This window comes from Hesperophylax consimilis, chromosome 6 (genome assembly GCF_061612785.1).
Source record: "Hesperophylax consimilis isolate HC1 chromosome 6, BYU_Hcon_1.0, whole genome shotgun sequence".
Taxonomy (NCBI): domain Eukaryota; kingdom Metazoa; phylum Arthropoda; class Insecta; order Trichoptera; family Limnephilidae; genus Hesperophylax; species Hesperophylax consimilis.
In genome coordinates this window covers 34835117-34861740 of record NC_142841.1, presented here as the reverse complement: position 1 = coordinate 34861740, position 26624 = coordinate 34835117, and the positions used below count along the sequence as shown (strand labels likewise).

The window sequence follows — 26624 nt, the reverse complement described above, 5'->3', positions numbered from 1 at the left end:
ACCTTATCGCCATCTTCGTAAGGGGTGTTATTGATAGCGGCTCGATTTAAAATATTACACGACGTAGTGCATCGCCTTAATAACGAGTCAAGCTGCCTAAATTTAGGTAGACAATTTTTTCAGTAAATTAATTTTTTTCTAATCGAATGCCCGGAAATTTCAATCGCTCAAGGCATTTATTTTGTAAATACACCATCACTCGAGTGGATAAATGATGCGACAATTAAAGGGAAAGACACAGATGCTTTAAGGCCTTGGCTAAGCCAAACATATGGCTTGTAAGCTTGTAAGCAGGTGCCTTTAAATTATTATTACATTTTTTTGATACATAGAATGAAAGAGTAACAAAAAAATCCCACAAAGGCAAAGCTTTTGTACTTTATTCAACAATTTGAAATTCAGGTTCAATTTACCATTACCATTCACATTAGCAATGCTTTTCTTTCTTTCAGTGCTTATCATCGATTACACCAAAGTATCACCCTCTCCTACCAAAATAACAGGTTGCTCAAGCTTCAAAAATAATACATTAAGGACGGGTCGTTTCGGAGAATTTGAACAATTCTTCAAATTTCAAAGTTAATTTTCAGGTTCTGTGAAAGATTTTTTCAAGTTCTGTTTTTATTTCAGTTCTCTCAAGCAACTACCCTATGCTGATATAATAACAGAACTTGAATAGGATTTTCACAGAACCCGGAAATCATCATTGAATTTTGATGAATTGTTCAAATCCTCCGAAACAACCCGTCCTAAGAGTGGTAGATACTTTCAGTATTGCCCTGGTGAAGGACCACCATTCAGAATCAAAACATTGCCTGAAATTTTATTTTATTTATTGCATCCCACTTTACATAAAACAAGTTTTTTTTTTCACATAAAAATCAACCTCACTAGGACTAAGCCTGTATCGAGGTTAACAATTTACATTTGAGTGAAGCAAACATAAGAGTAATCACAAACATAAAGTAATTCTACATACAAACAGAAAATATTTCAAAATTAAAGAAAAAATAAGTATTAGATGTGTTACCAGATGGGTAATTTGACAGTATATTGTAACAATATTTGAACCATAACTAATCATTATTAAAGTGACTTTAGCAGTGTTTGTTGCTAGATCCGAGTAGCTGGGTATTTCCCAACCTCCCTCTTCCCCTCCCCACCCCCTTCAGCCTCACAATATAGTACTCTCTAACTACTAATCCACCACCCGACAAATGTCCAATTAATGAAAGTGTGCATAGGTAATAGGTACATACAAAATATTCTAAAACAAACAAACATCGAACTTTCGTAAAATTTCCTTTTTTTTGGTTTATTGTTAAGCTGTCATGTTACTGGCGAGAAGACTCCGTTTTGTAGACTTATTCAAACAAAAAATGTGCAAAAACGAAACGAACATGCAACAATTGGCAGAATACACAGAGGACTAAGGGGGTATTTCACTATGTCGGGCTAAATATCTGACTAGCTATCCGTTGGCTGGCTTTAAAGATCAGAATAACTTCGTTATTCAACGGCGACCGTTTCACCATTGTTTCCGAGCTTCCGGATAGATAACACTCGAAATAGTCTGGCAACATCGCAAAATGTTTGCAGTTACTCCATCTACTGCCACGGCTGTCATGCGTCACAGTCCGCACACCGCAAAGTGTGCATTTTTTTGGTTATGTTATGTTGATTATCAGGTCATTTTAGATAGATTTGTGTCGAATTAATACATTGTTTTTTTTTATTTTGAACACAATCAAATAATTCAGGATGGATCATACAAGCATTCAAATTCATTCAACAAAATTCGACTCACTTCTCCGCTGTCAAACTCGGAATGTTTTGACGCCATCTTTGATTCGAGGAATAGCGCCTAACGTCTGGTTCGAGCACTGATTAGTCAAATCGAACTTTAACGCGAGCGTTAGCGTTATTCAGATATAGTGAAAACGAAAAAATGACTAATCCGCGGATTGGTGCTTAGTCAGAACATAATCAGAGATAGTGAAATACCCCCTAACAGAAATATCCTAAAACAACAATAATGAACCCTGGTGACTGGTAAAACGGTCAGCCCTGGCTAGCTGGACAGCGGTTTAGTAACTGAGTACGTAAAAGTAAGGTAACCCGACCCATAAGCATACGAAGCTTGGCGCTCGAGTCCAGGCACGAGGAGGATTACTGAATTTGACTTTTGATTTTCAATTAGTAAAATTAATAATAAAAATAAATTATAAACCTTAGAATGCAAAAGAACTGCATTTTCTGTAGTGGTCCTGAATTCAAAGTAGATATCTCCACTGTGTCCCATGTCAAATGTAGGCAGGTTTATCGATGCATCAGTTATTCGGAATGTCACCACATTATTAAAGAGATCTGTAAAAATACACAGTAAGCCAATGAAAAAGAGAACAATTACATGCATACATATGATGTCTATATTGTGCTGTAGCAGATATACTAGGACAAAAACAATGCAACACCAACTCAATATTCTAAGTGTGTGGAAATGTTTGGTCTATAATACCCTAGTATTTATATACAAGTTAAGAAATAAAATGTTACCAGGTTATATGTTAAAAAGTGTTAGTATTAATAGTACAGTCCATGGCTATTTTAAGAGAATCTGCAAAAAAAACAAAACGATTTTAGGCTTCCTAAGACAAATTTATCGGTAACACAAAACAATATTTATTATAAAGGTTTCAAAATGTTCAATCAGTTCCCTTTAAATATTAACCTCTTAAGGACCACGCCCGAGTATACTTGGGCGGCTATTATGTGCCAGAATTCGGAATTCATACATTCATCATATGCACCACAACATCAAATTCAGTCCCATTTTGGGTTTATACACGGTGTCCGGAAACTCGTAGTACAAGCGGGAAACTGGAGAATCTACACCACATGGGGAACCCAAAAAACATAAAGTTTTTTGATTTGAGCATTTTCAAAAAAAAAAAAAAAAACCAAAAAAAAATATTTTTCGGCTATTTTAGGGTTAAAGTTTTTTCTGGTGTTTAGGGTTGAATAACAGATGTTTTAACCCTGCAGAGCAGAAATATTTTATGATTACACCGGGTTAAATGAAGGGTGATTTCAAAATAATGCTTCAAATCCGAGTTTCTTCATTTGTTTTACTTTCAAATAGTTTTAATTAGTTGGGTACTTTGATCTTCAGTAATAATTTATAAGAATTTGATTAAAAAAAAAAAAAAAAAAAAAAAATCAACTTCAAACTCGATTTACTCGATAACGAAAGCTCAAATAAAAAAAAAATATACTACAAAATCGACTCCAAATGTGATGTAGATTCACCAGTTTCCCGCTTGTACTACGAGTTTCCGGACACCCTGTATAATGGCTTTTATATGAGGATATATATTTTGAGTAAATAAAATTCATTGATAAAAAAAAGGTGTTTTTTTTTCCATTTTTAATTTTTAAATGATTACTGAAGGGGTTAAGGAAGCCTAAAGTTTTTCGTAGATTATGTCTCAATATTATGAAATCCAAATATTAGTACGTTGGTAATAGAATATTTTTATAGTAGTTTTAGAGTAGATGTAAACCAGATATAAAATGTTATATTTTATAACTAAATAAAATTTACTTAAAAAAATAAATAAAACAACTAATTTTAGTGATTGTGATTTCACTGCCAGTGGGCACATGTCTCAATTAAAATAATATATTATTTTTTTAATGATAAACCAATGTTTATAAGACAAGGTTTCTTATGCATAGCACAAAGGATACCAAATTATTATAAGCAATAATTAGTCGCCTGAAATATAATAAGCAGTAATTGTTGACTGAATTACTAGTACATATTGAATTATTTGGCGTGTTGGAAATAAGCCGACATAGCTCAGTGGTCCAGAGCACCTGACCGGACATCAGAAAGTGAGGGTTCAATTCCCGTCGGCGGCATTTATTTTTACTCGGGAGATGTTTTCAATTTGTATGGATATTTCAGGCGACTAATTATTGCTTATAATAATTTAAAATAATATACATATACGAACACAAATGTTTAGGTATTTTTAATAATATAACGTAACTTAAGTATAAATAACTTTCTTCAAGGCATGATTTGAGATTTTCACGGCTAAAAGTATTATAGTGATTTGTTTTTGAAACGTTGGCTAAAGAAGGAGGTAGAGCAACACGGCATAATACCCCAAAAACAAATCACTGTAAAAACTTTTCCGAAATTCCAACTTTTTTTCCCATATAAAAATATTTTTCCATAGACGAATATTTATTTTGCCATACAAACATTCAACTTTTTTTACCTAAAAACTATCTTAAATGTTGGAATTTTGAAAAAAATTATTTAACTTTTTTACTTATACTTGTGTATTACCTATCATGTAGAATCACCCCCCAAAGTTTAAACTTTACCCCCGGATATTCTGTATATTTTCAATTTACGATTTATATCTTTATAAGGTCTGAGTTCACTATTCAGTACTCGAACCTATGAATAGGGGATCTATATCGGATAAGTTAACAGAGTTTTTAATTGTTTATTTAAATATACATCCTATGGATAAGCTATCAATAGGATGGTGAAATGCCCACTGTCACTAAAAAGTCATTAAAAAAACTAACCGATAAACCTATCTTTCATAACCTATTTTACCTAGTTTTTGTTTCATCACTTTTTACATCAGTACCAATTTTGAAAATTATACTTAAATTCAAAATAAATCCGAGTTCTTTGAAGCAGAGTCACAGTCGCTCACAGACAGAGCCACAACAAAAATTAGTATGTTTGATACTATTTTGTCTTAATTTAAGAACACTTTCAAGACAGCATGATTCCAAAATGACAGACGTATGAGCTGTAATATGTAGTAATGAACTTCATATTACTATTGACCCAATAGTATTCAAGGGTTCCTGTACATTTTCACCCTTTCTCCTTTAATTGATTGAATAAGTGGAAAGGATCATACCGTCTCCTTCACAGATGAGTGGGCCTAAAGTGTATCGTCCCTCCTTTTCATCGAGTGGAGTGCCCGTGTCACCAAATCTTAACTGTTTCACAGGCAAATGTTCCTTTTCGGTTAGGTCACCGCCGTCCTCTTGCCAACCGATCTGGCCGGAGTCACAGTTGCACCACTTGGTGGGGTCGGAGCAGGTGCCCAGCAGGCCACACTGGCACTTGCGGGAACCAGGCAGGGCTCCGGCCCAATAGTCCATGCGCTGGTTGTGCCGGGACATCCACCAGGCGAACGGACGGAACGATTGCTCATCACCTGAAATTAACCACCCTTATTATAATAATTTGGTACTTACATAAATTTACTTCATTTCTTTATTATTTTTAATATTATACTATTTAAAAAAGTATGTTTCTAATTGTCTCCTATTTAATAAATCAAAACCAAAATTTCCTCCAAGATCATAAGATTTGTAAGTAGATACTTAAATACCTACCTACTTAATTATAAACCATATATTATATGTAACGTTTTTAAATTTCAAATAAGGAATTATATAACTTGTCCAAAGAATGTCACTAGAAGAACATCACTAGAATGACAATTCTTTTTTCAAACTTTCTTCAGGCAGGTAGGTACCATAATATTGAAAAAATGCAAATAAGAAAGTCCAAAAAACAGGTGATTTCACATTAGAAAAAAGAATCCTTACTGAACCACAATCAAAGTAAGGCTCGCTTGAATAATAATGTGGATGCAGCAGATTTACGGAAACGGAACACACAAACAAATTTACAGACAGATGAGATACCGAACGGTTGAGTTAAAACAGGTCCCTCAAAAACAAATTTTAAATGTTCGTAGTCATCCATGCCTTTTTTTTTGCGTAATTTTTCATATTCTTAAAACATCTACATAGGCCTCGCGTACGTCAAAATATGGTTTTATATGTTCACATTTTGAAAAATGATCGATCTAACATATACACAGAGGAACTATTGTTGCGAGTTTTGTATGAAATTAATTCAGCAATGGAAGAACTAAACGACAAATGTAGGGATTATTCAGGGAACGAATAATAAATATGAATAAAATGAAGGCCTCAGCACGGGTAAGCCACCCAGTGAGGCCAACATTACTGGATAACTATGAAATGTAAAAATATATTGTACCAAAATAAAAACAAAAAACAATCGACGGAGAAATCACTGTATATATTACATAATATATGTATGTTCAAGTCAGTCGTATTTATATATGTATAATTGTTGGACTATTTTAGAAGTAATCCGACGCCTTATTATGACACAATGATGTTATACATTATTGTGTCTTCCTTGAGTTGTTTTGTGTAACATTTTTTATGTGAATAATAATTAATACCATTTAGTGGCTGAGAAAATAAAATATAAGAATTGTTACTTGGTGAGACCAGAAGTCTAGATGCATGGCAAGCATATGACAGCCTCTGTCGGCAGGTGTGAGAGCGGTTGAGCAGGGCCTCCAGCTGGGGAGCTGATGCGGAGTAGACAATGTCCTGGCGGAAGGAGCCAGCCTCCTGGAAGCCATCCACGCTGGTCGTCTGCTCGTTGGAGTGGCCCACCACGGTCAGGACTCTGCCGTCACCTGATCAAAACATTAATTCTATATTAGTATCTGTAGAAAGAATGTCCGATATGCACATGGAAAATGATGTGAAAGTTAAAGTGAAAGTGGAGGACTGGAGGCAAATGGAGAGGGACCGCAGCCAGTAGAGAATATTCGTGGCCAAATTCCATCCTGGGATTTGATGAGTAGTGTCATTGGATGTCTCGGTTAAGTTACAAATAGCCTGGCAGCATAATTCCTCCAACTATCATTACTATAAGAGGAAAATGTACCTTGTGCAATGATGGAGGACTTAGCTATCAGAGAATCAAACTCACGACGCACAGTGGGCTGAAAATCGCCTTTCATAGACATAGAGACTTGAATTTTCAAGGGTATTTTTTTTGGGCTAGAAATGGATTCTGCTGATCATTACTATGCTATAAAATTTCGTACGAAGCAATTGCGTGTACAAATGAAGGAGTTATCAATTTTTTAAGAAATGGCACTGACATTAAAAATGAGGCTATCTCTGGAATCATAAGGTTGGCCATTCTATCCTTACACACAGATATACTACTGTTTATTTGTGATTTTTGAACATACTTCGTATTGTGGCGCAACGTACGATTTTTTTTTTTTTAAATCCTCAAGTTGAAAAAAATACTTTTTTATGTTGATGATTCATTTTAATGCTTTGCTTTACATATTATGAGTATGCTTTGTCTAGTTTACAATATTTTATTTACACTGCAAGCCAAAACACTGTGCACAGTGGGCTTAAAATTGCTTTTCATAGACATAGAGACTTGAATTTTCAAGGGTATTTTTTTTGGCTAGAAATGGATTCTGCTGATCATTACTATGCTATAAAATTTCATATGAAGCAATTGCGTGTACAAATGAAGGAGTCATTTTTTTAAGAAAAAATTGTATGGCACTGACATTAAAAATGAGGCTATCTCTGGAATCATAAGGTTGGTCATTCTATCCTTACACACAGATGTTACAGACTACTATTTATTTGTATTTTTTTGACATACTTCGTATTGTGGCGCAACTTGAGTTTTTTTTTTTTTAAATCCTCAAAGTTGAAAAAAAAACTTTTTAATGTCGTTGATTCATTTTAATGCTTAAATGCATCTTGTATGCTTTGTCTAGTTAACAATATTTTAACACTGCAAGCACTCATATGTAAAGATATAGCCTCATTTTTAATGTCAGCGCCATACAAATTTTTCTTAAAAAAATGATAACTCCTTCATTTGTACACGCAATTGCTTCGTACGAAATTTTATAGCATAGTAATGATCAGCAGAATCCATTTCTAGCCAAAAAAAATACCCTTGAAAATTCAAGTCTCTATGTCTATGAAAGGCGATTTTCAGCCCACTGTGCGACGCCTGGGATGTGAGAACTAGAGAAAAGAAAGAAATAAACTAAACCAATTCTTCATCTCGATGCTTGACTGGCTCAAATAAGGTTTTTAACATTTTTAAAAAGAGCCAAGCCATGGCCAGCAGTATTTTATATTGACTCAGGTCCGACTGTTGAAACATTTTGAAAGAAGAAGGGGTTTATCATGTGCAGTGAGAATAGGAATGGAAAGGAAAAGTTACACTTAATTTCTCCCATGTGAATATTCTTTAATTTGTTAGGTTATGCTGGTCATAGAACAGACCAGACCAGAGAGTCCACATTAGCGTTGATGTATAGATTAGACAGTTCAGCTTACCGTAGAATTCACAGGTGACGGGGAAAGGATCAAGAGGTCCGGAACCATCCACATCAATTTGGATGTTGGCCCTCTGCTGCACTGCTTGCACATTCTTGTAGGCTTGACACGACAATGGGTTGATTGCTGGGGATACAAAATATAAAAAAATTAGATCAAAGAAAACAAATGAAATTGTGAAAAAAGTTTTAACCTTTTCACCACATTCTTGGCATAATATATGTCTTGTATCCACAGCACTTTATTCAATAGTCATAAATTCACTTTTAAAACTGATGTGTAGATAGTATTCGGTCGTTATGCTGAAGGCAACAGAGATTTTAAGCATAGCGGTGTATGGGTCAATAGAGTTGCCATAGCTCGAATGTTTTGATAGTGGCAACACTTACACAAAAGCAGTAAGTAGCTCCAATAAACACCTGGGAATGTAGTAAAAGGTTCTGATCACCAATCATAAATAGCGTAGAAGGTTTTAAACTCACAAGTATGGCAAACAGCTCCAGCGTAGCCTGTGGTGGCGCAGTCACAGAAGAACTCCATCGAGTTTTGTCGGCAGATACCCTCGTGCTTGCAGGGATTGGGGTTGCACCTGAAAAATTATACCAAATTACATAATTTTAAAACATATGTACATGGCATGAAAAAGCCATTTCTTCTTCGCAAGGTGGAGGAAAATTGGTGGTCATAATCAGATGCTGAGGTTGTTCAGCCAGTCAACACCATCGGAAGTCACTTAATTCAGTAAACTCCGGGAAACCGGTGTAGTGGACATTCTTCTGAGATATGATCTATAGTTCATACCTATCCACATTCAAATAATTCAGAATCCAGAAGGCCTAAAGTCTGCATCATATACACTCAGTGTATAATTCACTGGATGTGGTTTAATGAGGCATACGCCTTCAGAGGCAGAGAGAGTCTTGGCAATTTAACAGTTGGGTCAAATATGTAAGCTGTTGACATTTGTCATTGCCGGAAAATGTGTTTATGGCTGTGTCTGTGTTTCCTCCCTCCTACAATATGTTCAATCCTTCCTCTCCTCAAAAAGATCTACCACACAGAATCTCTAAAGATGACATAGGCCCTAAGGGAATTTTTTTCCTCCTCCTCCTCTCCTCCTGTGTGAAATTAACGTAAATAAAAAAAGATCAAGGTGCTTATTTTTCACAATTGAAGTCTGCCACTGAGTTCACCGTCACATTTTTTTTTGCTTATTATCTGAAAATATAAGATTTTTACCTATCAGTCATCTGACAGGCATCAAACAGCACTTCTCCGGGGCAGCAATACTCTTCGGGCTTCCAGTCTGCGGGGACCTTGTAGTTCCCATCGATGGAGATCAGCCTCATGCAGCCCACAAAGCCCTGGGTCTCGTGGCCTGATTTGCCTCCTGAAAAAAATGTACTCCGAATTAACCAGAGAAACACATAAGAAAACAATATACCAAATTGGGGCATTATCTTCCCAATTAAAACACCAGATTAAATTGCACATTATTGTCGCTGCATTAAATTGATAGCATTAAAAACTTCATGCCTGTTTTTTGACATTGTTTTCATTAGTAGTAATGGAACACTAAGTACAACGAACAACACATTATCGAGAAAACCATTTTCATAAACTTTTATCATTTTCACTGGAATTTTCTTTTCTGAGTCTAATAACCGTGTTCAACCAAAACCTCCTGGATCACAAGGCCGGGACACTCATTCAAAGCAGCCTCCTAACTTATATAGGATTTTACAAAAATTTTCTTTTTGAATTTATTCTTATTTATTAAAAAATCTCAAAATGTTTTAGTTAATTTAAAAAAATAAATAAATTATTATTTGGTTCCTATACAAGATAGGAGGCTGATTTGATTCAGTGTCCCGGCCTTGTGATCTAGGAGGTTTTGGTTCAATTCAACTCTAATTGCAATATTACCATAGGTATATTACCAATTAATATGTAACCAATTAGTTTATTAACCCCTTAGGCCTCTAGATAGTGACCATTATATTTCTTAAAGACGCTGTCAGAAGGTCGGAGAATTTGTGTGTATTTCCGCTTTGCAATAAAATTGAAATAAATGGAATATTTCTGAACGTATCCGAAAACTAAACAGTGTATTTGAAAGGTGGTGATGAAATAAGTTTTCAAATTTTATTGTTAGAAAAAACATACAATTTTGGAAATATTGTAAAATGTTGTATATGGACAAATGTATTATAAACATTTTTTTTGTTGTTTCATAAAAATTTCAGTTCAAAATTTTTCTCATTTAACGGTCGGAAACATGAATTCATTTTCTGTGATAAACTTCTAGATTTGAATATAAAGTGTGGTGTTTTCTCTTTCTAACACCGTTTATTTCTCACTATGATAGTAAGGGAGACACAACGATTTCTACGAGACCATGTGTGCTTTTCCCAAAAGAAAATAAATTGACTCTACGGGGGCCTGTGGGGTTAATTAACAATAATTAATAGGTAAGCAATTAGTACAATTGGACATTGGACAAGAGAAGCACCACGCAGCAATTTCTCACAAAAGATCTGGATGCTTAGAAGAAGAAAACTGAATTAAATAAGTTTTAGCTATCTTGTTATTAGAATACATATCGTCGCCGTAGATGCCAAGAGAGTCAAGCCACAAAACCAGAAAGCTGAGAAAACGGCCCTCAAAGATTTTTGGCTACAAAAAAATCACATTTTTTTGTCATAACTTTTTTGTTTTTAAAGATAGAAGAGTGTAATTTTAGACATAGATATTTTGTGATGTTATCTTTTTATTAGTTAGATTGAATAAATGTAAAAAACAGTATTATAAAAGTTATTTGGGTTATATCTCTTGACCACTGAATATTGAAATAAACAGATGGTACATTTGTGTGGTAGTCAAAAGAGTTAAGCCTCTTACGCCTGTTGACTACTGAGAATTTGCGGACAAATTACTAACTTTTTTTGGACTATACTCTAAACTCTAAAGGAAAGTCTATTAACTATCTAACCACCGCGCTGTTTCTCTAAGGGTTGAGCAGAGAGGATGGACCGCCAAACAGAGCTTGGCACTGCTTGCTTCATTCACATTCATACATAACCCTTCAGTTATTCTGACTCATGGCACGGCCCGACAATAGTATCTGGTTCACTTAATCGCGCCAAGTTTTTCTCAGGAGTCCTCCTACATGTCATTGTTCATCCACTCTACATGCTTCGTTATTCCGATCACACGCTCAAACCATCCTTTTCTTAATTTTTCTCATCACGCTTACATTATTTGCAAATTACCACATTTTTCACACAATAAAAACATGGTTTTACCACACATACACCTCAGAGATCTTATTTGTCCAAAATTCATTCAGACAAGATTTGAGATTTTCACGACCAAAAGTATTAGCGATTGATTTTTGGGGTATTATGCCGTGTTGTGCTACGACCTTCTTCAATGTGTCGAACAGCGTTAGTGTCCATTATTAGAAGAAGGTAGCGCAATACGGCATAAAACCCAAAATAAATCAGGCTAATCTATCATTCTACGCTCATAGTATACTTCCTCTGCCAGTTCTATGCCTCATTGCCATACACATTAAGATTGGTATCAGCATTCCATTTTTTGCATTTTAAGTCTGTGAATGTACTACTGTATCATCCCTTAAAATTTGGTCCATAGTCAAGCAATCTATCGTATGGTTACTATGTTTATACCTGTTGAAATAAAGTTGGCTGAGGTACATAAAAAAAATTAATACAAAGTTAGATTCTGAAGAAAATATTTATTACAAAAATGTTATAATAATTTTTAAATTCCATCTTCTCCGTCACTCTCCGAGCCATCATTCTCCCGAGATGGACCGTCCTCAGGCTGCAAATTTTTATAAAAATCATGATAGGTGGACGGAATGCTGCCTTTATCACACAATTTGAGTAGGTCCTTTAATTTGTCTTGGCCTATTTTTGGCTTTGAAAAATACAGTCTTTCTACTTCTACGCTTGCACAGGATAACGTTCGAAGCCGTCTTCGCTGAATGTTAAGGGTATCAAAGTCATTTCGGCTCAATTGATACTTATAAAAAACAGTAGTGGGTTCACCTTTTCGGTATTGAAACCACTTTACTTTGAGCCACTTTAATTTGTCTCCATTTTCTGATATATTTTTGTTTGTCATAACTTTATTGCTGTATTTTTTATAGTTAAGGAAGTCAGCATAATCCATTTCCACAACCTTGTGGTATGGTTTAGAAGTTTTTGCAGTACGGGCAACAACGTACCATCCATCTGGTGTGAACACGTCTATTTTTCTTCCTCGGGCCTCTATTGTGGAGTGCACAGAATCGCACTCCATCTCTGAGTGCCCTGATTCCATAAATTTTTGATTGATGACGTCAATCGGCAGCTGTTCCACTGCACGTAGGAACATAGCGGATACTACTGAGTTCCGATTTTGACCAGAAGCCGTGTCCGAGTACAGCGTCACTACTTTTTTGGGGCCTAATGACACCAAGAGGTTCCACAGACACGTAGCGATCTCCGAAGCACCCTTTGTGCCCACACCTTCGTGCCACATGTAATTCGTTGCTTGTCTGGAAGCCAGCTCATACACCGTGAAGTTATACGTTTTTAATTTTTTTGTATAATATAACTGTCCCACTTGTAAGCTCGGAGTCAATAATATTTTTTCCAGATCCATAGTGAAGCAACTGATGCTAGGATCATTCATAGCTTGGGCTTTGTCAATTTGTTTGTGTTCCCTTGCTTCTGTTTTTCTTGTTAAATGAAGATTAAATTGATCTTCGTCTCTTGACTTCTCTTCGTCAGACTTATTTTTGTACTGCGTACAAAAATCACACTGATCCTTTTTTGGTGTGTGAAATCCATAATTGAATTCTGTCACAAATATTTGTTTGTAGAAGCCGAGCTTTTCTGGTACCACGTTACGTTCTTTACAATACTCAACATAGTCTAAGTAAATTCTTGTCTCGCTCAAACCAGATGGCAAGTATTTTCTTTTACTGCTGCTCCGACAGTAATGCGAGGCAACTACGGGCAATGACTTGATGTGGTCCCTGATTATATTCCTAACTTCCTCGGATTTTTTGTTTGGCGGTTCCTTGCGACCTCTCTGATCTATTTCAGTGACACCTGAAGGAGTCAACTTTTTCATTGCACTTTCAACTTTTGTTCCCGAGATGACAAAGGTGGCCAAAAAAAATTTTTTGCACACTTGGACTCTCTCTCCATTTAACATTACCGTATATTCGAATGTATGTTGTCGTTTGATGGTGTCTCCACTACGGTATCGTCGTTTTACTGGAATACAATTTACATTGCCACCAATGAAGGCCCATCTCGCTCTGTCGGAATCCAGACTCAGATAGTCAGCCAACATTTGCTCCTGTTGAGATTTTCCTATTTTGGATGCGCAATTATAATGGCATTTACAGCTAACATCTCTAATTGTCCTTGCTTGAACTGTCTTTCCGGATCTGCTTTGGTATTCTTTACCTGCCATTCTCAATATCTTTTGGGAATTCCGTTTCCATTGGTTTGGGGTTCTCTTGCGTTTCCTACTTAAATCATCTGTCTGTTGGTTGCTTTCCAATATTTCAGAAATGGATGTTCCTGAGGCATTAACGTGGTGTTGATTTGAATGTTCTTGCCTGTTATTGTCTTCATTTTCGGAAAGGTTCACGTTCAAGTCTGTAAAACCGAACAAAGTGGTTTATTTCTTTGAAACACTGAAATAATTATTGAATTTTACAAGCAAATGATTCGCTGATAATCACAGGTTTTACAAGCCAACATAACAACTAGTATGCAGTAGTATTGTTAACAAATAAAAATACTGACCTCCCACATGCGTGCTTGGAGCGAAGCTTCGGAGCTCTGCGTATAATGCTGGGACAGCAATCTCATCCGGAACTTGCATGCCACCGTTCTGGCTGTGTTCTGCACATCCAGCTTGCACACCATTTAGAGGAGAGCCTGTAAAACAAAACAAAGTAGTTTACTTCTTTGAAACACCGAGATAAACATTGAATTTTACAAGCAAATGCTTCTCTGATAGTCACAGGTTTTACACAGCCAACATAATAACTAGTATGCATTAGTATTAATAACAAATAAAAATACTGACCTCCCGCATGCGTGCTTGAAGCGAAGCTTCGGAGCTCTGCGTATAATGCTGGGACAGCAATCTCATCCGGAACTTGCATGCCACCGTTCTGGCTGTGTTCTGCACATCCAGCTTGCACACCATTTAGAGGAGAGCCTGTAAAACAAAACAAAGTAGTTTACTTCTTTGAAACACCGAGATAAACATTGAATTTTACAAGCAAATGCTTCTCTGATAGTCACAGGTTTTACACAGCCAACATAATAACTAGTATGCATTAGTATTAATAACAAATAAAAATACTGACCTCCCGCATGCGTGCTTGAAGCGAAGCTTCGGAGCTCTGCGTATAATGCTGGGACAGCAATCTCATCCGGAACTTGCATGCCACCGTTCTGGCTGTGTTCTGCACATCCAGCTTGCACACCATTTAGAGGAGAGCCTGTAAAACAAAACAAAGTAGTTTACTTCTTTGAAACACCGAGATAAACATTGAATTTTACAAGCAAATGCTTCTCTGATAGTCACAGGTTTTACACAGCCAACATAATAACTAGTATGCATTAGTATTAATAACAAATAAAAATACTGACCTCCCGCATGCGTGCTTGAAGCGAAGCTTCGGAGCTCTGCGTATAATGCTGGGACAGCAATTTCATCCGGAACTTGCATGCCACCGTTCTGGCTGTGTTCTGCACATCCAGCTTGCACACCATTTAGAGGAGAGCCTGTAAAACAAAACAAAGTAGTTTACTTCTTTGAAACACCGAGATAAACATTGAATTTTACAAGCAAATGCTTCTCTGATAGTCACAGGTTTTACACAGCCAACATAATAACTAGTATGCATATTGTATTGATAACAAATAAAAATACTAACCTCCCACATACATGCTTCGAGAGACGTCCAGATTTTGCATGTTCAGGTCGTGTTCTGCACGTCCAGCTTGTACAGCATTCCCCTCAGAATCTACAAAACAAGTAAAACTGTCAGATTGTCGCATTGTTTTCAAACAATCGGAATCAACATTTTTAACTAGATTCTTACCTTTGAGGTTATGTTGATCCTGTGGATTTAAAACTGCTGCATCCATTTGTTTAGCACGTGAAGAACTCATTAGGTTCTGTGGATTAGCAGCTTTAGTTGATGCAATCATTTGTTTGCCACGTGAAGATTCCAATATGTTATGTCGAACCGGTGGATTTAAAGCAGCTCTGGCTGCTGCAACCATTTGTTTTCCGCGTGAATGATTCATTTCTTATCACTGTTTCACTAAATAAAGTTGAAAGTACAAACGTTTGTAGGCACAAAACGAAATAAAGCACAGAATCGCTGAACGAACCGAACTGATGTTGTATTAAAATAACACTGACCGACGCACTGAACACTGAACTGACAGTTCGCGATTCGCGATACTGTCGTGGGCGCAGACGTATGTGCAAGCGTGAACAAACCGACACGATAGGCATTTTGCTGAGTTAGAGGAAGACAACACTATAAATCATTGTCGAATGTGAGTAGAGGTGCGCACGCTTTCGAGAGAAGTTTGTGTTGCCAATGGCGTCAAGCCACGCATAAAATTAAATTATTGGGAAGTCAAAAGATCTATGTGGCTTGTCGTCATAGACTGCTTTAACTTGTGTAAAATTATTCGAAAGTCAAAAGTCTATGCGGCTTGTAGTTTTTGACTGCTTTGATTGTTTTCATCGATGTGTGTTAGATCTATTGGCAAATTTCAAAATACTCAATAACGGAGTGTTTTATGGCTTAAATCTTTTGACCACGGCAACTTTGAAGGTTTTCAAACACTTCTGCATACTTAACTCATTTTCGCCAAATTTGTGGCTTGACTCTCTTGACATCTACGGCGACGATATGTACAGGGTTTTCCAATAAGAGGTGTTATTTTGAATAGCCCGCTATTTCGGTAGATGTTACTTTTGAAGCTGTCATTTTTAGAAATTTGACAAGTAGAAACTACGCCATTAATAAAAATGGAACGATACACGCTTCAACAACGCATTGAAATTATTAAAATTCACTTGAGTGAATCAAATGCAAATCGTCTTGAGTGATGAGGCCCATTTCCACCTCGGTGGCTTCGTCAACAAGCAAAATTGTCGCATCCGGGGCTCGGAAAACCCAAGAGTTATTGTTGAAAAGCCTCTCTATCCTCAACGTGTGACTGTTTGGTGCAGTTTATGGTCCGGCGGAGTCATTGGACCTTACTTTTCGAAAATGAGGCTGGAGCAACAGTTACGGTGAATGGATTGCGCTATTGAGAGATGATTAATGATTTTTTATGGCCGGAATTGGATGGTATTGATCTGGACAACGTTTACTTTCAGCAAGACGGCGCTACGTGCCACACAAGCAACGAAACCATTGATCTTTTACTATTGAATATCAAAATAACACCTCTTATTGGGAAACCATGTATAAGCAACTATTGGAACCTTTGAGATGATCTTATTGAAATCCCCTGTAGATACGGTATCAAAAATAATTCCTTCTGACCAGAACGGGAAAGAAAGTGAAGATGTCTGACAGTTTTAAATGAATCTAAAAAAACAGGTTAAATGCTTGTTAACGTTGATGTAGCATTTGAAAACAAATTAATATATTGAAAGATTTGCTTACCTCCGATAAGGTATAGTGACCCAGTTGTGATTTTCAGGAGTCTCCGGGTCTTCATGGGGCGGTGGTCGATGGAGAGGATGAGCAGGTCGGTGGTGGCGCTCAGCACCAGCGTATGCCAGCGGCCATTGTTGAACTCCTCCTCGTAGTTGTCCAGGAAGATCTTGGGGCCGTTGCCCGTCTGCAGCTCCACCTTCACCTTGCCCTTCTCCATGTACACCTAAAAATGAACAATCATTAATGTTTGAAGTTTGAACAAGAAACATCACAATTCCAAATTTATGGGGATTATATTAACTGAATTGTTTTTTTAAATATTCTATCTATCGATCTATATGTATAAAGAAGACTGTCTGTGGGTTTGTGTTTTATACAAATATACGCGTCAGAAAAGACAGACTGCCAAACAACTCGGTCTTGGCACACACTCCTTGCCTCATTCACATTCATAAATCACCTCTTACACACTCTTCTATTATTCTGACTCTTGAGATGGCCCGACTCAAGTATCTGATTCACTTGATCGTGATATGTCTTCCTCGGGCGTCCCCGACTTCTGCTACCATTCGCATTTGCATCAGAGATTTTATTTAGAGATTGATGAAATTTCACACACTTGATCTTTAGAACAAGTGGGAGGTCACTTGTCTACAAGATATTTCGAAAAACCAGCCCCCATCCTTTTTGCCAAGCAAAGCCTAGGCAATGCTGGGTACTTCAGCTAGTATGTAATAAAAGGCGCAGCCTTTGAATGACAAAAATAAAAATACACATTATACAGTACACATGAAAAATAAACCCAACGCAACTACATTTACTGATTTACACAGTTTAGATAACCACCAAGCTACAGTTACACAAAGTTGGGTAGCTGACTATGAATTATAAATGAAACTAGGAGTTATAAATGGAACTATGAATTATAAATGAAACTATGAATTATATACGAATCTATGAATTATAAATTCAATGATTTTTTTTAAAAAAATTTATAAAATGTCAAAATATGGGATAAACGGTGAAATCTAGGTAGGTTCATTGGCTTTAAATCACAGTAATCAGTTAATGTGTTTCCATATTAATATTTGGATATATGATTTGTTTTGATCGTGAATCTGAAAACTGAACATCCTGAAATCTCTGACGCTCAAGTGGATAACCTACCCAACATAACCTTGATAAAAATAAATTGTATGTGTATAAAACTATACAAAGGGGTCTACAGCACAATTCAACAAAATTTGAAAAAAGCGTACCATAACATGTCCACTGGAGGTGAAGTCGTGCCAGATGAGCAGACCATCAGGTTCGAAGGTGCGGAAAGACAGGGACACATTGAGGGAGGAGGCCCCCTCGTAACCACGGAGACGGGCGTGAGCCCCGCGGGTTAGGAAGGTCACGGGGGCTATCGGAGGTTCCTGGAAATACATAAAAATTAGTTTTCTTTTTCTTACAGAGGCAAAAAAAGTCAAATTGTCACGATCAAGCAACACTAAATTTTATTAATCTACTACACACTGTAAATTTTCTACGCATCAGTTTAACCCCTGGGCCTGACTCCTGCATTAGTAGTGTTGAAGAATCGTGATAATGAAAGTACGAAGCACTGTAATTGCAGTGTCATCCATATACATACATTAATTTTGCCTTTGGACATTACCTCTACTGGGTTAGTTAATGATAAAAATAAAAAATGTCACTTTATCAAGTATGGTATTGTCTTCGTGTTGCTTTTACAAAAAATATAATTTTATTAATTGAAGTTTCTTGTCAGCAACACAGACATCATACAGCGTTTTCCAATAAGAGGTGTTATTTTGATATTCAATCGTAAAAGATCAATGGTTTCGTTGCTTGTGTGGCACGTAGCGCCGTCTTGTTGAAAGTAAACATTGTCCAGATCAATACCATCCAATTCCAGCCATAAAAAATCATTAATCATCTCTCGATAGCGCAATCTATTCACCGTAACTGTTGCTCCAGCCTAATTTTCGAAAAAATAAGGTCCAATGACTCCGCAGGACCATAAACCGCACCAAACAGTCATACGTTGAGGATAGAGAGGCTTTTCAACAATAACTCTTGGGTTTTCCGAGCCCCAGATGCGACAATTTTGCTTGTTGACGCAGCCACCGAGGTGGAAATGGGCCTCATCACTCAAGATGATTTGCATTTGATTCACTCAAGTGAATTTTAATAATTTCAATGCGTTGTTGAAGCGTGTTTCGTTCCATTTTTATTAATGGCGTAGGTTTTACTTGTCAAATGTCAAAAAATGACAGCTTCAAAAGTAACATCTACCGAAATAGCGAGCTATTCAAAATAACACCTCTTATTGGAAAACCCTTTACATATTCATTTAACCTTCTTGAATTGAACTGAGTCAATATGTACTAATAAAGCAGGGAGCCATGAAATATTGTGTTTTACTGAGATGATAGATTGGTTCCTTTCCTTTCTAGAGAGAAAGGACTGCGGAAATGATTGGTATAGGAAGTCGGGGATTCCCGAGGAATATGTACATGGCACGGCCAAGTGAATCAAACACTTGAGTCAAGTCATGTCATTAGTCAGAATAAGAGAAGAGAATGTATAAATCAAAATAAATAAATATTTTCTGTTTGAAATGGCATGACGGTTAGTTATTAGATTGGTTGGTTGGTACTCACGGGACAGGTGTAGAGAGTGTTGACCTTCTTGTAGCGGAGCGCCTCCTGGTTCTCGTATGCCTCCTTCAGGTCCCGGATGATGTTGGTGGAGTTGAGGTACAGGTTTTCAATGCAGCCCGTGAAGTTCTGCGTCACCACCAGCCCTTCCTGCTTGTTGGAGACTCCCCCTACGTAGAACTGAAATAAATGACTCTCAATTAGTAAAACCAAAAGCAAATTACTTGATGTAATTTATTAAGATATTCAATTAAGTCTTACTGCTCTATTTAAGTTAAGCCTGCTAAACTCCCCCTTCAGCCTGGACTGGATAACCACTCGATCCACCGAGAAGATGAGATCGCGCCTGTTTCTTGAAATGACCACGTCGTGCCAGATGTTGTCGTCCAGCAGGGAACCCACAGACATTGATGTCATCAGTCCAGAACCTATAAAACACAAAAATTTCAATATTAATTAACCTGTATTATTGTGATATCCTAGAGAGTAGTATAAGAGGTTACTCGTAGATGGCAGTATCACAAATAAGTTTTTTCACACTAAGTGTTTTGTTGATGCTTGAGTTTTTATTAAAGAGTTTGTGAGACAAACCCGGAGTTCAAAAGTTTTTAAATGCTCGCCCAATCAGACATTGGTCGTATTAGAACTGAACCTAAAATAATTCAAATTTCAATAGTAATTTAATAACTTGCAGACAACAAGTCCTGGCAACAGACAAAAACAACAAACGATACTCTAGCGCACCTAGATGCTGCTATCCAAAATCAAACGCATCCGCAACTCTAGACTCGGACGAGCTGCATATCTTCACCTTGTTAACTTATTCTTGTATCCAATATATAAATTGAAAATTTATTTCGATTTTAATTTTTTTTTTTTTTTAATTTATTGAAACATATAAACAAGGTTACAATATTATAACAATATAAACACCAATATTTCAATCACTCTCCTTATAAAGCAGCTGCTTGTGTTTAGGAGAGGACAACAAAATATTTTTACATTTGTTTAAATTAAACAAAAAATATTAGTAATTTAACAAAAAATAACAATAAAAGTAATAAAAATATAGGTTAGTGAATAAATGATACTAAGGGGGTATTTCACTATCTCTGATTATGTTCTGACCAAGCACTAAACCGCGGATTAGTCATTTTTTCGTTTTCACTATATCTGAATAACGCTAACGCTCGGGTTAAAGTTAGATTTGACTAATCAGTGCTCGAACCAGACGTTAGGCGCTATTCCTCGAATCAAAGATGGCGTCAAAACATTCCGAGTTTAACAGCTGAGAAGTGAGTCGAATTTTGTAGAATGAATTTGAATGCTTGTATGATCCATCCTGAATTATTTGATTGTGTTCAAAATAAGAAACAATGTATTAATTCGACACGAATCTATCTAAAATGACCTGATAATCAACATAACATAACCAAAAAAATGCACACTTCGCGGTGTGTGGACTGTGACGCATGACAGCCGTGGCAGTAGATGGACTAACTGCAAACATTTTGCGATGTTGCCAGACTATTTCGAGTGTTATCTATCTGGAAGCTCGAAACAATGGTGAAACGGTCGCCGTTGAATAACGAAGTTATTCTGATCTTTAAAGCCAGCCAACGGATAGCTAGTCAGATATTTAGCCCGATATAGTGAAATACCCCCAAAGGATTGAAAAGGCAAAAACTAGAGATGTTCCGACTAGTCGGCGACTAGTCGGTAAAGCCGACTATCCGGCCACTATTGTAGTCGTCGATTAGTCGGCGACTAATCGGCAAAGAGCGCCGACTATCCGGCTTCTTACGTTGTATGTATTTCTCAATAATATGAATGCGGGGGAACTACATGAAATAAAATCCTTGATTATATATTATTTTTTTATATTTTATAATCAGTCTTATACATTAAAAAATGTAAAGCAATTTTTCCTTTGGTAATCAGTTTTTTAAATTACTTGCTTGTAAAGAAAACATAAATATGACATTTATTTAACAAAATTAGTACCTATCCTAATTAACATAAAAAACAACATAATATCTTCTTATCTTCAATGAACATTTATAAGTATTTCTTATTATTAAAATAAAAAGTAGATTTTTTAAATTAACAAACTCAGTAATATGTATTAAAGCAAGATTGTATGTACAAGATGCACAGTAATATATATGTATATCCAAAAATTCTAAACATGAACTGTGTGATAAAAACAAAAAAAAATGAAAAAAACATATTTCTTATAACCATACCTACATAATCTAATCAAATCAAAGTCACAATTGTGACAACCAAAAATATCATAATCTCCTTATATTTTTTATAACTTACTTATATTTTTTAACTAAGGGTAAATTATGATGTAAGAAGACTAAAGCTTCTGCCCTTTCTGGTAGCAATCGATTTCTTTTTGTTTCATATATGTTTCCGGCCTCTGAGAACAGCCTCTCACTGTAAACAGAACTTGCGGGACAGCAGAGGTACACTTTGGCCATGCGCGACATTTCAGGGTACCTAGAACTATTGCGGCTCCACCACTGAAATGGGTCATCATTACGCTTTATCACTGGTAACGCACAGCCACAGTAGGACTGCAGTTCTGCAGCTGCGCTTGACCTGTCATCTTGAAATTCTTGTATTTTTCTTGATGCAAAATTTTGGTAGCATTGCCAAAAATTCCTATGTGTTGCTGTTTCTATATTATTTTCATCAGTGGAGGTGTTCTGTAAATCATCTTTGCCACTGTCGCTGTCGTCATCACTCATGCTATTCTTCAGAGATTCTAATAAAAATTGGGACCTAATGGTGATGAGATCCTCTGCCTCGAAAAACTGTTGCTTGTATCTTGGATCCAACAATGTAGCCAAGGTGAACATTTTGTTATGGTCCATGTCAAACCTAATATTCAAATCATTTTCCAGTAGGGCTTTAATTTCCATGATTTCTTTTTTTTCATCATAATACATTTCTAAATATTTTTGTAGGGTTTTCAGATGAGGTATTACTTCAGATACTGATGAGCAACTTGAACTTATTATCTTGGTAATCTCTTCAAACGGCTTTAGCAATTCAATGCTTTTTCCTAGTATTTGCCACTCTTCATTAGACAAATTTTCGAAATTTACTGATGTTTCAGCAAGGTACAAAGAAACAGCTCGTTTTTGTTCGAAGAGGCGAGATATCATATAGTATGTGGAATTCCACCTGGTACATACATCTTGAACAAGCTGGTGATATGATAAATTTAGTTCTTGCTGCAAATCTCGAAGTTTTGACTGAGCTTGATTAGAGTGATTAAAGTGTGTCACTATTCATCTCGATTTTACTAGTATTTGTGCCATGGTATCATGTTTCAAAGCGGTATTAATAGCCAGTTGGAGAGTATGTATGAAACATGGTACTCCCTTAAAAACTGAATCGTCAATTGCTTTCGTCACATTTCTGCCGTTGTCTCTTACAACGGCGTGAATTTTGGTCGTATATATATCCCATAAAGTTGGAATTTCTTACAATTTTTGATATTATTGGCGGTGTGTGTTTCAGGGAAATGTTTCATTTGCAATACTGCGTGGTGATATTTGAAACTATCGTCGAACCAGTGAGCTGTAAAACTCAAAAAACTTTCTTTATTATTTATGTTTGTCCACATGTCAGTAGTAACTGAAATTGCAGTTGCACTCATCACTCCTCTTCGTATTTCAGATTTAGTCTCTTCGTAAAGTTGAGGAATGATGTTTTCTGTGAAATACTTTCTGCCCGGTATGTTATATTTAGGTTTAACTTTCCTCATCAGGTTTCTAAAGCCTGTATTTTCAACAATTGACAACGGCTGGTTGTCAAGTGCAATCATTTCACCTATCGCAATATTGATTTCTCTTGATCTTGAGTCTTCACATGACCAGTGTATTGTTAAACTGTCTTCAATATTTTGTTGGCTTTTCTGACTTAAACTGTCCTCTGATGACACTGAAGTTGACGGAGTAGGCACTGCTTTAGGTAATTCTTCTGCTGAGATTTGAGACTTGGTGGAATCGTCTGTGCTTGAACATTTGATAGCAGAACCTAACTGAGGTATCAGGGTTGGATGTTTGTATTTAATATGTTTGTTCATGCTTGTAGTGTTAGCTGTTTTTCCTTGCCCACCACGAGAAATTATCACTTGGCATTGGTTACACTTAACTTTACGGGAATCATTGTCCAATTATTCAAAAAAGATCCATACACGAGATTTTCTTTTTGACATGATTTAATTTTAATTCTACTTGTTCACTTCAATGAATAATAACAGTATTATCTTTAATTATGCACAAAAAAATATATTTTTTTTACACTAAAACACCGCTCTCGACCATTACACAAGCAAAAATGAAGGAACAATGCGAAGTAAACAAAACATGTTCCGACACGCTCGCAGGCGGCGTATGCGATTGCGCGCGAATCAGCCGTAAACGAAGCGTTACGGAAATCCCCGAAACCGTAATCGGCTTAGCCGACTAGTCGGTCTTATTACAACCGACTAATCGGCTAGTCGGCTAGTCGGCGAAAGTCATAATCGGCACATCTCTAGCAAAAACATATTTCTAAACAATAAGTAAAGTTATGAGGTGGTACAAGAATATTTTAATTTAATTTTTTTTTAATATTTTTCGTAGTTTTCTTCCGATCGTATATCAAGGGGTAATTTATTAAATAATTTTACACCCTTGAATATATAGTGATGCTGTGCTGTTGTGGTTCGTGCTAGTGGCAGGGTTAGTCCTCAAGCAGATATTATTCTTTTGCTAATATTCAATTGTGGTAAATTATTTTTACTAAAGAAATCTTTATGTATTTGTAGAAGTGCAATTTTGTCATAAATTTTTGTAAGTGGGGGATTAATTGTTACTCTACAGTCGCTATAATGTGGGCTACACATGGTTTCCGTAAACTAGTGGAACAATTGGGAAGCTGGTGAATCAACATTGCATGAAAAACCCAAAAAACTTCTTTGATCGATGTTTATTTAATTTTTTTATTTAAAGGGTTAAAAAACTTTTGGAGACTTTATCTCAACGTATTTTAAAATACAATAAACAGCTGATAGTAACCAATCAATTTTTTTCAAATTCAGAAAATCAAACACTGTATAATATAAATCCCTAAAAATTTATTATTATCTTTCTTTTTACATTTTGAATGCATGCCAAATCAATTTTGAATTATGCTGTGTTAGAGACAATCGTCAAAAGACAATTGTTCAAACTTCAAAGAATATGATAAAAAAATATTGGCATCAGTTTAACAGTGACTCAAGGTGGAATGAATATAATAAATTGGTTTGCGACTCAATTCATCTTGAGTCACAATAATTATTATGTACTGGTTAGATAACTTTACAGGAGAGCAGAAATCTTTTTTTTCAGTTGAATTTGTGTACATTTTAAATTAGATTATAAGTGAATATGTAATACTCAAGGCCAACAACGATGCATAGAAATGATGTCATCAAAAAATATATATTAGAGGCATACAACGTCTATATGCCCTTTGGCCTTGAATGAATACCAATAAATTAAAAACATTGGTGTTTTTATTTGTGTCATTATGTATGAATATTGAATTGAAAGTAAAGTCTAGATAGAACGAAAAAGTACATGATTTCTGTTTTTAATGATCATTTTTGGTAAAAAAAAATGGAGACGATGACTCCGAGGCACACAACTATCGGAATAAGATTGCTCATCAATTAAATGTAGATTGACACACTTCAAGCGGGCGAAAATAGTGTCCCATTAGAGAAAATGGAGATGATGACCTATGACTAGAACTATCGGAATAAGATTGCTCATCAATTAAATGTAGATTGACACACTTCAAGCGGGCGAAAATAGTGTCCCATTCGAGAAAATGGAGATGATGACCTATGACTCCGAGGCACAGAACTATCGGAATAAGATTGCTCATCAATTAAATGTAGATTGACGCACTTCAAGCGGACGAAAATCGGGTCCCGTTTGAGAAAATGGAGATGATGACTTATGACTTCGAGGCACATAATTATCGGAATAGGATTGCTCATCAATTAAATGTAGATTAACTGTAGTGTTTGGTGTTTGCGCTCGGGTATAATCAATAATTTCGTGGTTCTGGGTAACAAAGACCAGACGAAGAATCCAGCGAAGAATAAATAACCACGTGGTCCTGGGTAACAAAGACCAGATCGGTGGCCCTGGGTAACAAAGACCAGACAAGTTTCACAGAAGAAGAAGATTTGGAATTCCGGGGAGCAGCTGGGCGCTGGACTGCATCGGCGCCGGTTCCTGGAGTCAGGTTGTCTTGTTTCTTGTTTGTTTTCTGGAAGGTGTTATTGTTGCCGGGTGGGTTTTTTTTTTTGTTGTTGTTGTCGTTGCAATCATGGAATCGGGCGGAATTTCCAGGTTCTCCCACGTTAATGGAGATTGGAGTCTATTCCGCTTGAGGTTAGAACAGTTCCTTCTAATTTGTGATGACATAAAAACGACTAAGGTAGATGCTTCACAGAAACGCGCTTATTTGCTGAATCTTCTGGAAGCGGAGACATTAACTCTTTTGATCAACTTATGTTTCCCTGCTAAAGTTACAGACGTGGTATTCGATCAGTTAATAGAATTAATTGAGAAACATTGTTCCAGACCGCGATCGGTATTCAAGGAACGAGAAAAATTTTATCAAGCCAAGCAATCGCATGGGGAATCGGTTAGAGATTTCGCAGTCCGTCTAAGGGGTTTATCTTCCTTTTGTGAATTTGGAACACGCTTGCCAGAAAGCTTAGCGGATGTCTTTGCAATTGGTATTTTACCAGGCCGGGCTAAGGAGAAAATTTTTCTAGAGGGAACTAAATTAACATTTAACAAGATGGAAGAGTTAGCAATAATGGTTTCAGTTTTAGACAATCTGGTTCCGGAAATTAAATCTGAATTTTCCGCAGGGAATTCGGATGTGAA

General features: G+C 36.3%; 2 protein-coding genes across 6 annotated transcripts in view; both read right to left on the bottom strand.

Moving 5' to 3' along the window:
* Nrx-IV (neurexin-4) overlaps nucleotides 1-26624 on the bottom strand; it is a 52380-nt gene that overhangs the window by 9076 nt on the left and 16680 nt on the right. For both annotated transcript variants that reach the window (XM_089632622.1, XM_089632623.1), the window contains exons 6-15: nucleotides 19930-20096; nucleotides 19672-19848; nucleotides 18259-18420; nucleotides 17006-17222; nucleotides 9505-9655; nucleotides 8748-8854; nucleotides 8266-8391; nucleotides 6366-6569; nucleotides 4956-5258; nucleotides 2231-2367 (exon numbers count right to left, since the gene is read on the bottom strand). In XM_089632622.1, the coding sequence (XP_089488748.1) occupies nucleotides 2231-2367; nucleotides 4956-5258; nucleotides 6366-6569; nucleotides 8266-8391; nucleotides 8748-8854; nucleotides 9505-9655; nucleotides 17006-17222; nucleotides 18259-18420; nucleotides 19672-19848; nucleotides 19930-20096 (1751 nt within the window). The remainder of the gene's footprint in view (nucleotides 1-2230; nucleotides 2368-4955; nucleotides 5259-6365; nucleotides 6570-8265; nucleotides 8392-8747; nucleotides 8855-9504; nucleotides 9656-17005; nucleotides 17223-18258; nucleotides 18421-19671; nucleotides 19849-19929; nucleotides 20097-26624) is intronic.
* LOC149423269 (uncharacterized) lies at nucleotides 12006-16236 on the bottom strand. Of its 4 annotated transcripts, none has more exons than XM_089632624.1 (4): nucleotides 14958-16236; nucleotides 14386-14806; nucleotides 14100-14234; nucleotides 12006-13949 (listed from the first exon to the last, which is right to left on the bottom strand). In XM_089632624.1, exons 2-4 carry the CDS (start codon nucleotides 14462-14464, stop codon nucleotides 12052-12054), a joined length of 2112 nt encoding a protein of 703 aa, XP_089488750.1. In that variant the 5' UTR covers nucleotides 14465-14806; nucleotides 14958-16236; the 3' UTR covers nucleotides 12006-12051. The 4 variants fall into 4 exon arrangements, with proteins under 4 accessions (XP_089488750.1, XP_089488751.1, XP_089488752.1 ...); XM_089632625.1 differs by having other exon boundaries at nucleotides 14386-15092; nucleotides 15245-16236; XM_089632626.1 differs by having other exon boundaries at nucleotides 14386-15334; nucleotides 15413-16236.